General features: G+C 39.9%; 2 protein-coding genes across 2 annotated transcripts in view; one reads left to right on the forward strand and one right to left on the reverse strand.

The window, feature by feature from the left end:
* Positions 1 to 4,897, forward strand: part of LOC136269150 (cyclin-dependent kinase 2-like) — a 13,097-nt gene extending 8,200 nt beyond the window's left edge. Inside the window, exons 6-8 of the mRNA XM_066064631.1 lie at positions 4,242 to 4,303; positions 4,487 to 4,628; positions 4,680 to 4,897. Coding sequence (XP_065920703.1) covers positions 4,242 to 4,303; positions 4,487 to 4,628; positions 4,680 to 4,787 — 312 coding nt within the window. The 3' untranslated portion in view covers positions 4,788 to 4,897. The remainder of the gene's footprint in view (positions 1 to 4,241; positions 4,304 to 4,486; positions 4,629 to 4,679) is intronic.
* LOC136269153 (phosphatidylcholine transfer protein-like) lies at positions 4,769 to 15,160 on the reverse strand. The gene is made up of 6 exons (XM_066064635.1): positions 14,979 to 15,160; positions 14,810 to 14,924; positions 6,264 to 6,349; positions 5,551 to 5,722; positions 5,069 to 5,136; positions 4,769 to 5,014 (listed from the first exon to the last, which is right to left on the reverse strand). The coding sequence occupies exons 1-6, from the start codon at positions 15,126 to 15,128 to the stop codon at positions 4,898 to 4,900; spliced, it is 708 nt and encodes a 235-aa protein (XP_065920707.1). The 5' UTR covers positions 15,129 to 15,160; the 3' UTR covers positions 4,769 to 4,897.

The raw sequence follows: 15,160 nt of genomic DNA on the forward strand, positions 1-15,160 counted from the left end.
TAGACACGGGTTGAACAGTCACGAAACTTCGTCAGAATGGTAAGCGTATATCATATATCCATTCTATGGCTTCTTCGCTTGGTGCGAACGGTGGAACAAGGCTCTCATCTGCTTGTAATCACCATATATTTCGACTTGTAAATCGATTCCACTTATTGATACGTAGAATGATTATTGTAATAGTGTGTTTTCATCATGTGAAGTATTGGAGCTAAAACTTGAGGTTATTGAGAGATAACGCGTCTTTTGTGGTCCACTAAGTACCACCGATTTTCTTGGTTTTAGAGCAGTTCTATGCTTTATACTCTCTACGAATGATAGATTCCTGTATGCATAGTTCATTTGTATGCAAAATTAAGTACTAGCTTTCAATATGTCTTAAATTGAGACCATGTTGAGACACAGCAGATTGTTGTCAAGAATGCGCGTTATTGCTTTAGCGCCACCTTAAACCCGCAGAGAACTTTTGGGGAATGTGTGTTTACACAATATGAACATGCATGGCGACACTAGATGGGGCAACTTATTCTTATATACATTGATTAAAAATCTGTTCACTGGGCTACTTGAAGATGGTTAAATTACTGTAACTACCTGCAGTGGCTTACTTGTTATGAAACGATGAACAGTGACAAGTTACGTCTCCGTGTTTCAAAATTCTTGCCACGTGTTTAATTTTAATTGTGGATTTACTCACTTGAGTCATATAATTATGTCCTGATAGAAAATTTAATGGCGAACCGAATGGAAGTTACAAGGTGATAGCATTTTATAAAGGTATGTAAAGGTTTTACATGTTTCCTTACTGAAAAGTTATTTTCACAGCTAGTTTTGGCCTCATCATTTAGCGTTAGGGTAAAACCCTAGGTATCATTTTAATCCTTGTTACATCACTAATAAAATGACGTGAATTGCGTAGCCATAGGATGGACACTTCGAAAATTATAGTGCTTTGTGCATTGCATGCAATTTATAAGCTTAAATCCAGTTTTCTGGATTATGCGGGTTTAAGGGTTAATACCATACCTGTTTCACTGCCCATACAAAAGTCTCAATAGTAGCAGTGAAATTTATCCCGTATTTCACTGGTAGCAGTGAAAAAGTTGTAATTGCAATTTCATTGGCTAGAATTTATGTTAACAATGTAGCGCCAATTAGTGTTTACGCGTGTTTAGTACATAGCAACGCTAATGCACAGCATGCGAAAATGCAGAGAGTATGGTATTAACTGGGAATAGCATGGGTATAGCAGTGAAATTTTGGGATAAATACCACTCTTGTTGTACTGAAAATGGTAAATTTCCAATACAACACTCGTGGTATTTATCCCAAATTTCACTGCTACCCATGCTATTACTAGTACTAACCTCACTTCTATTATTATTATTTGTGCTGCTAAACTCCTCCAGCAAGTGAATTGTTGATTTGATAATAGTTTTCAAAACCTCACCTTTGTTGATATGGATTGTGAATTAAATATTGCTATATGCACGTATATTGAAACTGAATGTCTGAAATGTTTTCCTAAAACTGTACTTGTAGTTGTACAAACATGCCTGACTGGATGTGTTGAGTAACTGCAAGATGTCCACAAGAAAGAATTGACTACTCGCCATGGCCATCCCCTGAAGGTTTTTTCGAACATTTTATAGAGCTACTACGGTTACCTTAACTCCTTTTGTCAAACAGAAAATGTTTACAGATAACTTATCTCTAAGGGTGTTTAGTTTACAAAATAATAGTATAAATAACATTCAGAGTTACTGCACTAGCAATGTTTATAATATAATTATTCACCAAAGTGAAGTGTAATATCCTTGCAGTTCCTTTGGTCACGAAATCTCCTAGCCTCGTGGATAATCCACTCAATGGAGTCCTTGTTGTTGAGTGATCCCTTAACAGTTTTGTGTAACGTGATATCAATTACTGTCACATTTTGTTTCAATGCCTCTGCTATTAGACGTGATCCTTTGATAGTGATGCTGTTGTCAATAACCACAAGGGTTTCTAGTAGTGTGTTGTTAGCTATGTATTTGGCAATCATCTCTGCTCCAACATCTTCAATATTATTGTATTTGATTGTTAATTTAGTAAGTTGTGTACAAATGGGTAGGTCGTTAGCTAATGCCTCGACTCCTTTTGGTCCAAGGTTGTTTCTCTCCAAAGTGACTTCCCTTAGAGCAAATGTGTACTGTTTTATTGCCATCTTTATGCCATTAAGGATGTTGAGGACTCCATCTAACCCCAGGGCAATGTTTACCAATGTTAGCACCTGTAGATGTTCTTGTTGGTGGAGCAGAATTGATAAGAAAATGTCATTTCTTCTGTAGCAGGTGAAATTTGGGCTAGCTTCATTGTGCCTGATAACTAGCTGCTCAATCACACGTTGCTTCTTCACAAGCTCCATAAAAGTATCTGTGCAATACTGTGATGTACCATTCTCTATAAACACCAACTTGCTAATGGAAACAGTTTTTGCTGGTGACAGACAATTTTTAAGTGATACTAAGGCTTGAGGTTGAATGTCGCAGCGCAGAAATTCAAGGGACCATCTGGTATTCTGAGCATGTGCCATCAACTGTCCGAGAGTATACAAGCATGAACAAGTGATCTTTTTATCTTTTAATGTTACATGTGTGGATTGTAAACTTTCAGCAGCATTTTTGTATACCAACAGGTCATTAGCACCAAGGACGTAATATGGCATTGTAATGAGTTGTGGAGAAGGCTTATAAGTAGGATTGAGGTAACCATAGAAATACCACGCCAGTTGATAGTGGGGATTTGTTGTTAGAGTTTCCAATGAGTTTTCCCCAGGGCCGGCCATGTGCACTGCTGCTAGAAAGCTCTGTAGCACCTTATGGTAGAAGGTGTATAACATGATACCGTTTACTGTACTCATGGGATCAGCAAGACCAAAAGTTTCAACATAACTTTCCGTAGGTCTCATTTTCACACTACAGCTGCCCGGTACATAATGGAAAGCCATTTTACAAAGCCTATTGAAAACTTGATTGTTGAGGAACTCGTGACTTTCCATATCGATGTCACTTATATCTTTACCGCTGACCTTCAGGTATCGTTTTATAACACCCCTTATTATTTCATGCACCAATTTGGCTACATTTGTTTTGGTATGACAGGTCTTTCCATCCAAAACTTTAGCAGTGACATCCATGACTAAAGGGAGACTGAATAATGAACTTGCTTCTTTTTCTGTGAGGACTTTGTAATGTTGGATCTTGTCAGAGATTTCAGGATGGCCAAGCATGCCTTTCATCTTGTATACAAAGTGCCATTGTAGTGAGGATAAGTGTGGAAGTGATTTAGTCTGTGCTATGACCAGCAGTGAGGCATGGGGAAACTTTTTAGCAACAAGCAAATCCCATCGGGTTGTCGACTTGTGGTCGAAGTCATCCAAAATGAAAAGCACTTGCTGTGATGTTTGGATCTGGTTGTACATGTGTTTCATCTTACCAAGTAATGTACCTTCAATGTCAGATGTGTTGTCGGTCTGTTTGTCTTTGATGTTAACATAAAACACAGCTAGAAAGCTCTCCAGTACATTACCCTTTGCCCATTCTTGTGTCAGCTTCCAAATAAAACTTGTTTTACCAATTCCAGGGCCTCCAATTAGTAAGGCGTGCCATTTGGATGTATTGTTTAACTCTTCAACAGAAAATTGCTGCGTCTGTTTTTTATCCGCTGTCATTTTCACCACATGCATATGACCCAGTGGAAACAGTTGTTCATGCTGCAACCAGGTACCATTTTCCTCTTCTGGCTGCAGCCCAATTGTACAGTATTTCTCTTGCAGCTCTTTACCAATAACCCTAAGTGTTTTTGTGGCCTTCCTAGCTTCCACAAGACAACTGAGCTTGTCAACACTGTATTTAAATAGTGTTCCAATGGGAGGGTGCTCAGGGCCCAGTAGATTGTTTAACACTTTATCAAACTGCTTAAGCCTATCCAACCAGGGCACTTCTCTATCCAATAACAAATCTAGCTCACTTTTTGTTAGTAATTGCTGGCCTTGAAGGAGGTAGCAAAAGTTTAACATGCTTTCTTCCTGCTCCAACCCTCTGCTACTGCTATCTACCGCCATTTTGCTGCTGTTATTTTGTGATAGTATCGTTGTATGGGTTCTAATTTCATCTAGTTCACATGTTTGTGGTATGTTGAAAATTCATAACACTGGTGTCATGTAATGTGGGGTAATTTTTTTTTCAATATCTGTGTAGCTATCTCGGAGAGCATTGTTTCCTGGTGATTCTGAGATTGATCAACTGTTCCGTATCTTTCGGTAATGTCACATTGTGTGATAGAACACACACACATTACACATGAATCTGTGCAGTGAAGCCTCATTAATATAAAGAAAATAGGTCCCTTAGCTATGTTTGGGACCTAAGTGGCCAATAAGTGAGACATTTTATTACATGTCCACCCTCACCTACACATCATTACGCACTACCACCCTCTCTAGAACACGAGGCACTCCAGATGACTGCATGTGGCCTGGAGTCAGTGCGCTACCAGATTTCAAAGATTCCTTCCCAAAGTGGCCACGACAAAAGCTCAGTTCATTACTCAAATCTTTGTGTGACGTAGGAGTGGACTTGCTAGAGGTAAGGTGACCACAATTTGACAGCATAACACTTGTATGTGTTGCCCTACAGCAAATGTTAACATATGAACCAGCTGGGAGAATATCAGCACTCAATGCTCTAAGCCATCCGTACTTTGACGATGTAGAACTGCCAAAGTGTTTGAGACAATTCATCTAACCTTTAGTTCACATTATCACTCACATTGTAATTACAACAATAATATATACTTATGTACAATATATTGTATATCTTTGTGTGTAAAAAAACAATTTAATGCTGTACAAGTACTATGCTATGATAGCAGGCTCTGGGCTGGGAATCAAAGTGCGCCCCTGGTCGTTGACATACTGAGGGTAATTCTTACAAGCATCTTGCATCGTCTGTAGGAACTGTGGCACACCATACTGTATGACGGGTGAGGCAATGATACAATATGAGCAGTAGTGTTGAGGACTCACCTTGGCACCCCAGTTGATCAGCCAGGTAGGGATCATCCCCTTTGGGTTGTCATAGTAATGCATGTAGGCTGTAGAAAATTTAAAAGTTACATGATAAAAATAGCTATCTATAATGGCCACTATAATGACATGGTCTTGTCAGACTAGTTCATGTTTTATGTACTAAGAGAATACCATGCAAGCACACTCACATTTTCAAGTGTTAACAAGCATCACTACACACATACAAAACTAATGCTTGACTCTTGTCACCTCGATCAAACTATGTAACAGTTTAGAATGGGTAACATCCATTGTGGTAAAGAGTTGTCAAAACTAGTGAGTGATTGTCTAGCTATCTGTACACTTCCCTACACAAATATTTCAAAAGCTTAACACAATTTTTGAGGATGCCTGCACAATTTACTCACTTAGCTTTGTACATTAGCTAGTCTGAGGTTGCACTTACGCTACAAATAAATTACTTATAATCAGAGTCTTACCCTTTGCTCCAGATTTGCCATCACTTTGCATGGCACATTCCTGACAATAATCATCCACCCTGATCACATCGGAATTCTCTGGATAGCTAGCAAATGGTTCACTACGAGCAATCACAACTGGAGTAATGGCTCCGTCTAGCTGGACTACTTTCATGTCCCTGATAAATGTGTACTAGCAACAGTTAAGGGTAAAGGAACCTCATTATTATAGACACCTTGGTTAGGACATTTCCATCCTATTAAAGACCTGTATAAGGCTGTAAGCCAGCACAGAAAGTGTTCAGTTTTGAATGTAGGAAAAAAAAATCCCTGTAACTTGATCCCTAAATAACTTCAGCTGTGAGTAATAAAATCTCTTGAAGCAGACTGCTAAACAAGGTGTTTTTTGAGAGGTTTTGTGTAACTGAATAGTGTTGTATAGTACTGTATATGTGATCAGCAGTAGAAAAAACAACAAAAAGCCTTTTCTGTGTTCATACCTTGGGAGTTTAGAAATGCGTACCATTACTGGTGTGGGAGACTTGATTATCAAAATTTCAATTTCTGTTAGACAGTATATCACATGTAAAATGGGAGTGAAAGTAACACCAAAATAGCTTCATTGTTAGAGTATCCGAGTAAACATAAGTTCGAGTAATGTACTTAGCGCAAACTGACACTTGGTTGCATAACACCAATATAAACACACACACACAACACCACAAAAAGGATACATCTCTGTCAGACATTGGAAATGGAAAATCAACCTTCCAATACAACCCCTCCTTGTTGGACTGCTCATCCTTGATGGGATAAAGCTCTGCAGAGGAAACAAGTACAAAACAGTAAGATCAGGTTCAGGAACACACTGTTCATCAGCTTCACTTTCTACATATACAGATGTACATGTAGAGAGCAATTGTGTTGATTATAATGCACAATACAGTAGATATACCAGTCAATATCAGCAATTTTGGTAGACTTTGAGCATTCTGTTAACAGCAACACAGTGTTAGCACTATCATTGCAAACAAGTATACTTTATCCACCAACCAAAAAAAACAAAACAAAAACAGTCAAGTTTTTGCTTAAGAATAACCATAATGTTATTAATTCACTAGAAAAATTGGGTCAAATGCATGATTTGTCCGCCAACAAGTCATAGATAAAAGCTCCAAACCAGAGACTCCTTACACATGCAACAATGACAATTGCAACTCTGGTAATTGGTAATTATAAATATTTATAGAATTTGCATGGGCAAGATCAAAGGGAAAAGTGTACTTTAAATTTAATAAAGTACACTTTAGGGCAAACAGTGCTTTATTCGTACAGTAAAGTGCTTTGTGTTGGCAAGATCAAAGCGAAAAGAGTGCTCTATTTTCCGTAACGCATTCAAGTGTGCTATATTATCCATTTGCATCACAATAAAGTACAGTTATGGAAAATAAAGAACAGTTATGCATTGAATGGAAAATAAATACGAAAAACAAGATCACATGCGTAACATTTCTAATTGCTAAAAGTAGCCAAAAAGATACTTCTTGCTTGTATTACTACCACAACTGTACTACATAGACACTTACCGATGCTGAAAACTGACGCAGTTCGAATTCACGAAACGAATGCTCCAAGAAAGACTACAAGAAAGCACTCTAAACCAGTTAAAGCACCGCTACACTTGTACAATAAAAGCACTCAGGTATGGTCTCAAGCCTAATATAGCACTCAGCTTCGCCTCATGCTATATATATATATTAGTCTCGCCCATGCCCTCGTGCTTTTATTTCCATATTGTACGTGGCGGTGCTTTAACTAGTATTTACAGAACTCTGCATGGGCAAGGTTAAATAAAAGGAAAAGGTGTACTTTAAATTTCCTAAAGTACACTTCAGGGCAAACCGTGCTTTATTACCCACAAAGACTGCTTTATTCGTACAATAAAGCACTCTGCAGTGCAATAAAGCACAGTTGCCCACATGCTCTAGTGCAGGTTAATAGCCCGTGGTGCTCACGCCAGTAGGACTAATCACCCAAGCCGGTGAAGGCTGATGGCCCTTGCCACGCTGAGTGGTCAATCACCCCACCCAATACGAGCTTTACCACTGGATTGCTTTTATAGACATACCTAAATGCTTCGATGATGGGTGGGAGAAGGTAACGTTGCTGTTACGTTTGTTAATGTAAATGGACAAGTCCTGGAGATATCACAGAAATATTTCACCATGTGTCACAATAGAACTGATTGTGGGTTGTGACCAAAACCTGCCAAAATATGCGATAAACGTCTATCATGCCAAACTATGGTGAACTACGAGTGAGTTACTCTGTTAAACTAGTTTGTCTGCATTCAGGCTGCTAATAATTTGTGCAACACATGTTAATTACGAGTCCTAGTGTATGGTGAAGCTACACAACTAAAAAGTTCCATAAATCATTTAAAGCATTGCCACGAGTGCTATATAAAAAGCACTCGGTGAAAACATATACGTAAAATGTTATCCCATAAGTCAATTGTGTGTGTGCTCTAATAAGAATTTATGATGCTCAAGAGTGCTAGTCAAGAAGGGCAAAATTCTGACACTGAAGACTCACAGGAGAGTGATTAGGATGATAATCCCAAAGAACCAACGTATTCAAAACAATTGAATGTCACCCATACCAAAAGGATAGGTGAAGCATTAGGTGTGCCAACGGAGGAAGCTGGAGATGTAAAGCAGATGCTTGATGAAAAGCTGAGGACCATAGGATATGATTCAAGTTGTTGTCAAAGGTAAAAGCGGTAGTGATAACTTGTACTTGATTACTGAAAGTAGAATAATACAATGTGTACAAAGCATCATGGTCAATCATGTGCAGACAGTCATGCAAGGTGACAAATGTTTATGCAGTGCACTGCACGAAGTGAGGAAAGAATGTACAAGCCTTTCCAATAAGCTGGGTGAGGTAAGGATGGAGGTACAAGTCCACAAGAATCTAGTGGGAGAGCTAGGTCAGCAATTGACAGCTGCGTCAGACAGCGATGGGAAGCTGCAGCGTTTGCTAGATAAGGAGTGCCAGAAATCGAAACTATTCTGGAAACAGAAGTGTGACCCTGTGTTAGCTCACGAAGACATATTAGATGAGAAAGATGCTGAGATCACTACATTACAAAAGCAGGTTTGGACAGCCCCGTAGAATGAGAAATTAAGTATTCAACCGGGATCACATCAGATGGCAAGCACACCAAAGACTCACTAGGTTTTCACCAAACCTACTACATAATGCCAGTGATATGTGGAGTAACTACTACTCTTGTGAGAAGGGGCAAGGCAGCACCCTCCTTGGACCCTTTTACAGGGGAGAGTAAAGATTTGACGTGGGTGGGGTAAAGAAGAAAAACCGCTACAGTTGGCAGGTTATTTGAGGGGCAAAGCCCTACAGGAGTGGAGTCTAATGAGCACATAGGACTGTAGTTCATTTACAGCTAAGCTTCAAGAGAAGCTAGAAAATGGTGTCCAGAAACTAGCAGCTCAAGACTTCCGGCATGCAGTCAGGAACCCTCGAGAAAGTATATCAGACTTTATTCACAGTCTCAAAAAGCTGTTTTAACAGGCTTCTGACAGGGAGAGTTTGACAGCAGAGACTCATTGTTGTATGGCTAGCTGCAGAAGGAATTGAGGATGGAGATTGTGTGTGTACTGGCAGTTTCAGGTGCCCAGTCTTATGCAGATTAATGTGTGGCAGCCAAGAATGAGCAACACAGGCAGACTGAATTGCAGGAAACGAAAGGAAACTTCCCTAAGTACAAGGATTGGGTAGGACATCTCTAAATTTTGTTTCAACTGTAACCAATCAGGGCATCTGAAAAAGGATTTAAGCAAGGAAAGTGGACAGAAGAGTACTCTAAATGCCTGGAGCCAAAACAGTACAAGCTGATGACAAACCAGTGTCTCAGTCAGCAGTGTTTAATATGCATTCTTGGAATCTTCGTCTGAGGAAGCAGAAGGCAACACAGGGGTGCATCAAATTAGAGAGAAAGGTGACCCAGTGTGCCCTTCAAGGTGTTCCTGTTTACGGAATTACTGATAGCGGTGCCGATATCACTATTATTGGTGGACAGTTGCTCAAGAGAGTAGCGTTGGCAGCCCACTTAAAAAAGAAAGACTTTTTGAAACCCTGATAAAACACCAAGAACATATGATCAAAAACCATTTACCTTTGATACCATTTACCCCTGATGGCAGAATAGATCTGGATGTTCCATATGAAGACAGGGCTATGAAGACCCCATCTACATAAAGATGGATGTGTATGATCAGCTTTTACTGTCTGAGGGAGTGTGTCTCAGCAGCTAGGAATCCTGCCATACTATGAGGAAGTTCAGCAGTAGAGAAGTGGTAAATGCAAACTGGACCATGATGATCATACTGCTTGAGTTGATCACACTGCTCGAGTACTAACGGTAAAGGTCCATATAGTTAATATGGTGAGACTGCTCCCACATCAGCAACAGCGGAATGTGTTCCCCATAGTAATGCAGATGCTAGGCCATTATTGATGGAACTTGAAGGAGATGGAATACTGTAGTCCTGCTCAGTCCTTTGGCTAATGTGCACTTGATACATAGCAATCCATCTGGTCCCAAAGGAACCTGAGGCAGTTGAAGTGATGGACAAAATGTACCCTGAGAAAATTGATGAGCAGAATCAAAGTAAGGTTAAATCAATTGTTAGGAGGGTCCTGCCAGAAGTTGATATACAACAAAGGACAGAACTTTTAGGACAGTTGGTGGAAGCAATGCAATTGTCTAGTTAATACAACCCTCTAAGAGTCCCTGGGGCAAGCCCTGTATGCAATTGTCTAGTGTAATACAACCCTCTAAGAGTCCCCAGGGCAAGCCCTGTGGTCATGGTTGGGAAGCGTGATGGCACTCACAAATTCTGTGTGGACCACTGCCGCTGTCACCAAAGTTGATGCTTTTCCTGTTCCATACAGATTACCTTCTAATCCAGCTGGGCCAGGAAAAATATTTTTCTATAGTATGTACAAGTTGAGCTGAATCCTGAAAAACAGCTAAAAATTAAAAGTGGATTTTTTCTCAACAGAGTTAACATTTCAACCAACCAGATGATTATTGGTAACAGCAAAGGTGTCAACAACAGACATGTACGGTTTGGCTCCATTATAAGTTTGGGAAAAGGCTGCCATGGACACTGTACTTATATGGCTTCCCATAGGAAATGTATTGTGAAAATTTTGATGAGTAGTGTGGGGACATTCGTAAAATTTATATGGGTGACTATGGGAAGAAAATTTTTGAACTGCAATATCCCAGCCAAGAAGGAAGATAATTACAATAAGTACGTAAAAGCGATTTTCGGTTGATTTTCAAAACAACGCTAGATTCCTATTCTTTCAGCTAATTTGTAACCATACCTGCTGGTTAGAGCTCGATATCTTCCGTCTTAGCTGAGATATCGCTGTTCAAAAATTTTCTTCCCATAGTTGTCCATACAAATTTTACGAACGTCCCCACACTACAGCGGCCATTTTATGTCAGTGACGTAATTTCGGATAAGGCTCATTGGCCGGAAATATTATGTCAGACATTTGAACAAAAAGATTTTGAAATATTTTTAGCGGGTCAAGCAGTACTACAAATTTCAAGATCATATGTAATAATTACATCCATGAGTCATTAAATGTTTTTTGAGGATTCAGCTCAACGCATACATACTACAAGTATAAGAAAAAATTTGGAATTTTAAATTAGATTAGGGACAACGTATAATGCTGCAATAAAAAGTACTGAAACAAGCTGGATCGGAGTAGTACGTAATGTCCAAATACTGTAAAACAATAAGAAGTGAATATCCCTACTGTGCTACACTCAATGCACAGTAGGGATATTCACTTCTTATTGTTTTACAGTATTTGGACATTACGTACTACTCCGATCAGACATGGGGCCAAGTACATTTAAAAGTACTTAAGTAAAGTACAAGTACTTTTGAATTTTCCAAGTACAAGTACAAGTACTCCAGTAGCAATCAAGAGAGTACTTAAGTAAAGTACAAGTACATGCTGGAAGTACTTAAGTAAAGTACAAGTACATTTTGCTGTAGTAAAATATATGCTGTATTCAGTGTATTGTAGTATGTAAGTGTGCCTAGGGGGGTTGGTTTTTGTCAACTATTCTCTCTCTAAAACTCTTAAAACGCACTGACTTGAACAACAGCATTGGCGACATTGTTAATCGTGGCAACATGATACACAGTAAGGTTGGGGAAGGCAGTAGAAGAATCGCAATAAGTTGTAAACTGCACCTTCATACAATTTTGATATTCTCATTGTACACCCACTGTGTACAAACTATGTACAATGTTTGCAGTACTTACAAGTACTTTAAGTACTCAAGTACATACAAGTACTTAGCAAAGTACTTGAGTATAAGTACAAGTACATTGGGGAATTTAAGAAAGTATTTAAGTAAAGTACAAGTACTTTCAAATCTGTACTTAAGTGTACTTAAGTATAAGTACTCGTGTACTTGGCCCCATGTCTGACTCCGATCCAGCTTGTTTCAGTACTTTTTATTGCAGCATTATACATTGTCCCTAATCTAATTTAAAATTCCAAATTTTTTCTTATACTTGTTTGTGAAGTTTTTTTGCAAGCTCATGACCACTAAATGTCTGCTGAGTTACTCACAGCACTATTATACTAGATTATGACTCTTACAATAACAACTGGTCAGTGGGCGTGGCTCTACATAAACCTGCAGACAATAATGGATGTGGATTCGTTCATACTTATGGACTGATGAATGGGCGTGGCTACCATATGTCTACAGACTGTAATTTACGTAAGTGGGCGTGGATTCATACATACCTACACACTGATGAATGGACGTGGCTACCATATGTCTACAGACTGTAATTTACATAAGTGGGCGTGGCTCACGAAAGAAGCAGAGCTACGTTATGACGTGTAGTAGCATGTCCACATTTAATTTAGCACGTGGGGTCAGACCTGGTGTAAAGCAGGACCTGGATGACCCCGAGTCGATTTAACATTGTTACTAATTAAACTATATTTATTGACTTACACATTGCTATGTAGTTCGCCGTGAGTTGCTCTCTCTGATCGATATCAATAGTGAGTCACGTACACGTGTGTATTTGGTGCAACCGGCGACCACGTGTATTCGAATAGTTTGATGCAATATACACTGGTATGGAAGCCGTACTGTAGTCTATTAACACTCAGCGGTAGAACCTTGACTGATGGCCATGGTAAAGAAGGATAAAAGGTAAGACAATAGCGTAAGCATTGTATGCTTATCAATATACCAAAGGTTTTTTTCTTAAGCGAACTAGAAACGTTTCTGTGAAAAAACTAGGGCTGTAGCTGTAGCCACTTTTCCGCTACGCTTGACTGAAGACGTCAGGCAGGCAGGCAGGCAGGCAGGCAGGCAGGCAGGCAGGCAGGCAGGCAGGCAGGCAGGCAGGCAGGCAGGCAGGCAGGCAGGCAGGCAGGCAGGCAGGCAGGCAGGCAGGCAGGCAGGCAGGCAGGCAGGCAGGCAGGCAGGCAGGCAGGCAGGCAGGCAGGCAGGCAGGCAGGCAGGCAGGCAGGCAGGCAGGCAGGCAGGCAGGCAGGCAGGCAGTAGAAAATTCTGTTGAATAAATTTTTTTCTAAATTCTGTAGCAACTTAACGCAAACGTTTCGGGTCGATCTGAAGATACTTTTGGGCTTGGTTTTACCCAACCAATACTGTCATGTCGTTGTGAGGAGAAATCGTGGCAGGTTTTCGGGTTATATTACATCACGGATCGCCCCCACACCTTTGATGTCCCTAATATACAGTACTATCGTACTGTATGATAGGTATTGACAAATCCAAAGAGAAAACAGCATTTGTTACTCCAAGGGTTCATAATATAAGCAAGGGACTCCCTTACTTGTATTATGAACTCTTGGTTACTCCACAAGGCCTTTTTGAGTTTTGTGTGATGCCATTTGGGCTGACAACCCCCTCGGTATTCCAACGTCTAATGAATCGAGTTCTTATGGGATTAAATCCTACCAATGGACCTGACTTTGTGACAATAAATATTGATGATGAGCTAATATTCTCAAAGTTGCTAGAAGAACACCCACCTTACCTTAAACAGGTCCTGCAACACATTCAAGATGTTGGTCTGACACTCAAGCCTGAGAAGTGCAAATTTATATGCCAAGGAGTGGAGTATCTGGGCTAGACGATAACACTATTAGGACTCCAAGCTAACCAGAGGCTAGTCACTGCAGTCAAGGAATTTTCACACCCAAACAATGTGACTTTGAGTTGAAACATTTCCTCCTTCTACTGCAGATTTATCTGAGGGTAAGCTTGTGTAGCACACCTACTTCATGCCCTCACCAAAAAGGATACTTTAAGTGGAGTAATGATTGCCAAACTGCCTTTGACACATTAAAGATTATGTTCAGCTCCAATTCTGGCTTACCCCTCATTTAATTTGCCGTACAGATGCCAGTTGGAGCAGTATTGTCACAGCAACATGAGCAAGTTCACCCGATTGCCTTTGCTAACTGATCTTTGAACACTGCTGAGAGGAATTACAGTATATCGGAATTGGAAACTATGACTGTTGTGTGGGCAGTTTCCCATTTTCATGTATACTTGTATGGGCAGAGGGTAACTATGTTTTGACCACGTTGCTATTTATTTACTCTTGGTATTATGGAATTTCTGACTTGCAGTCGAGAGCTAGCTAGCTATAATAGCTATATCAATTTCAAGTCACTAATCAGGCCCTACAACTAGCATTGCAGCCGACCCAAGTGCACCTGTGATTTTTATAATGAACAAGCATCTTAACATCAGTAGCCTTGGACTGAAGGAGATATTCTACAGAACAGTGGAAGCTAAAGGGAACCAAACAGTAATGTGGTAGCCATTCAGTTGTGTACCACACACCATTCTTGGGGGGTAGTAGTACAGAGTAAGAATCATGAAGTTACCTTGATTCATAAGACATTATGCTGGTATGGGTGCAATTTAGCTACAGAAGATTGAGACGGTTGTTGGTTACAAATTTCTTTCACTAGTGACATAGATACTACGTAGTGTATAATATCTATGTTAGTGATACCATGTGAAAAATTGTAAGAATTTTGAAAAGCATCTGCTCGGTTGATTTTCACATGATTCACACATTGACAACCGACATGCAAACCCTGTAAGACACATAAATTTAGCATCCGGATAACTTGTTACTCCGCATATTTACCGTACCCATTACATATTTGTCCCACTGTTTCCGATACTCCCAGTCAACGTACACGTTCCCACATATTATCGGGTCCAGATCCATCACTCCGTGTACCTTGTACTCGTACAGTCCAGAGCTCTGCAGAATAAAACATCATAACGTGTGCGTTAACTGGAATACACACACACGTGCCTGGCGATATTTCCTGTAAAATTTCACCCCCATTGTTTCAATGTAGAATTCATATCCAGTAAAATCAGGATTGTTTACTTGCTTAGCAACTGAAATAAACTCTTCATCTGGAAACACGGAGGTGTTAACTACGCTGGGAGTTGCCATCATTTCAATCTCGTGGCGGGAAAGTGACGTCGAAA

The sequence above is a fragment of the Dysidea avara genome, chromosome 10 (assembly GCF_963678975.1).
Source record: "Dysidea avara chromosome 10, odDysAvar1.4, whole genome shotgun sequence".
In the NCBI taxonomy this organism is placed as follows: domain Eukaryota; kingdom Metazoa; phylum Porifera; class Demospongiae; order Dictyoceratida; family Dysideidae; genus Dysidea; species Dysidea avara.

Excerpts from the sequence above, each read along its gene's own strand:
- LOC136269153 (XM_066064635.1), bottom strand. The coding sequence starts at position 15,128 with ATGATGGCAACTCCCAGCGTAGTTAACACCTCCGTGTTTCCAGATGAA. Across the intron at positions 14,925-14,978 it reads TTTACAGGAAATATCGCCAG|AGCTCTGGACTGTACGAGTA; the intron begins GCACGTGTGTGT and ends TTTATTCTGCAG. Across the intron at positions 6,350-14,809 it reads GTGGGACAAATATGTAATGG|AGCTTTATCCCATCAAGGAT; the intron begins GTACGGTAAATA and ends TTTCCTCTGCAG.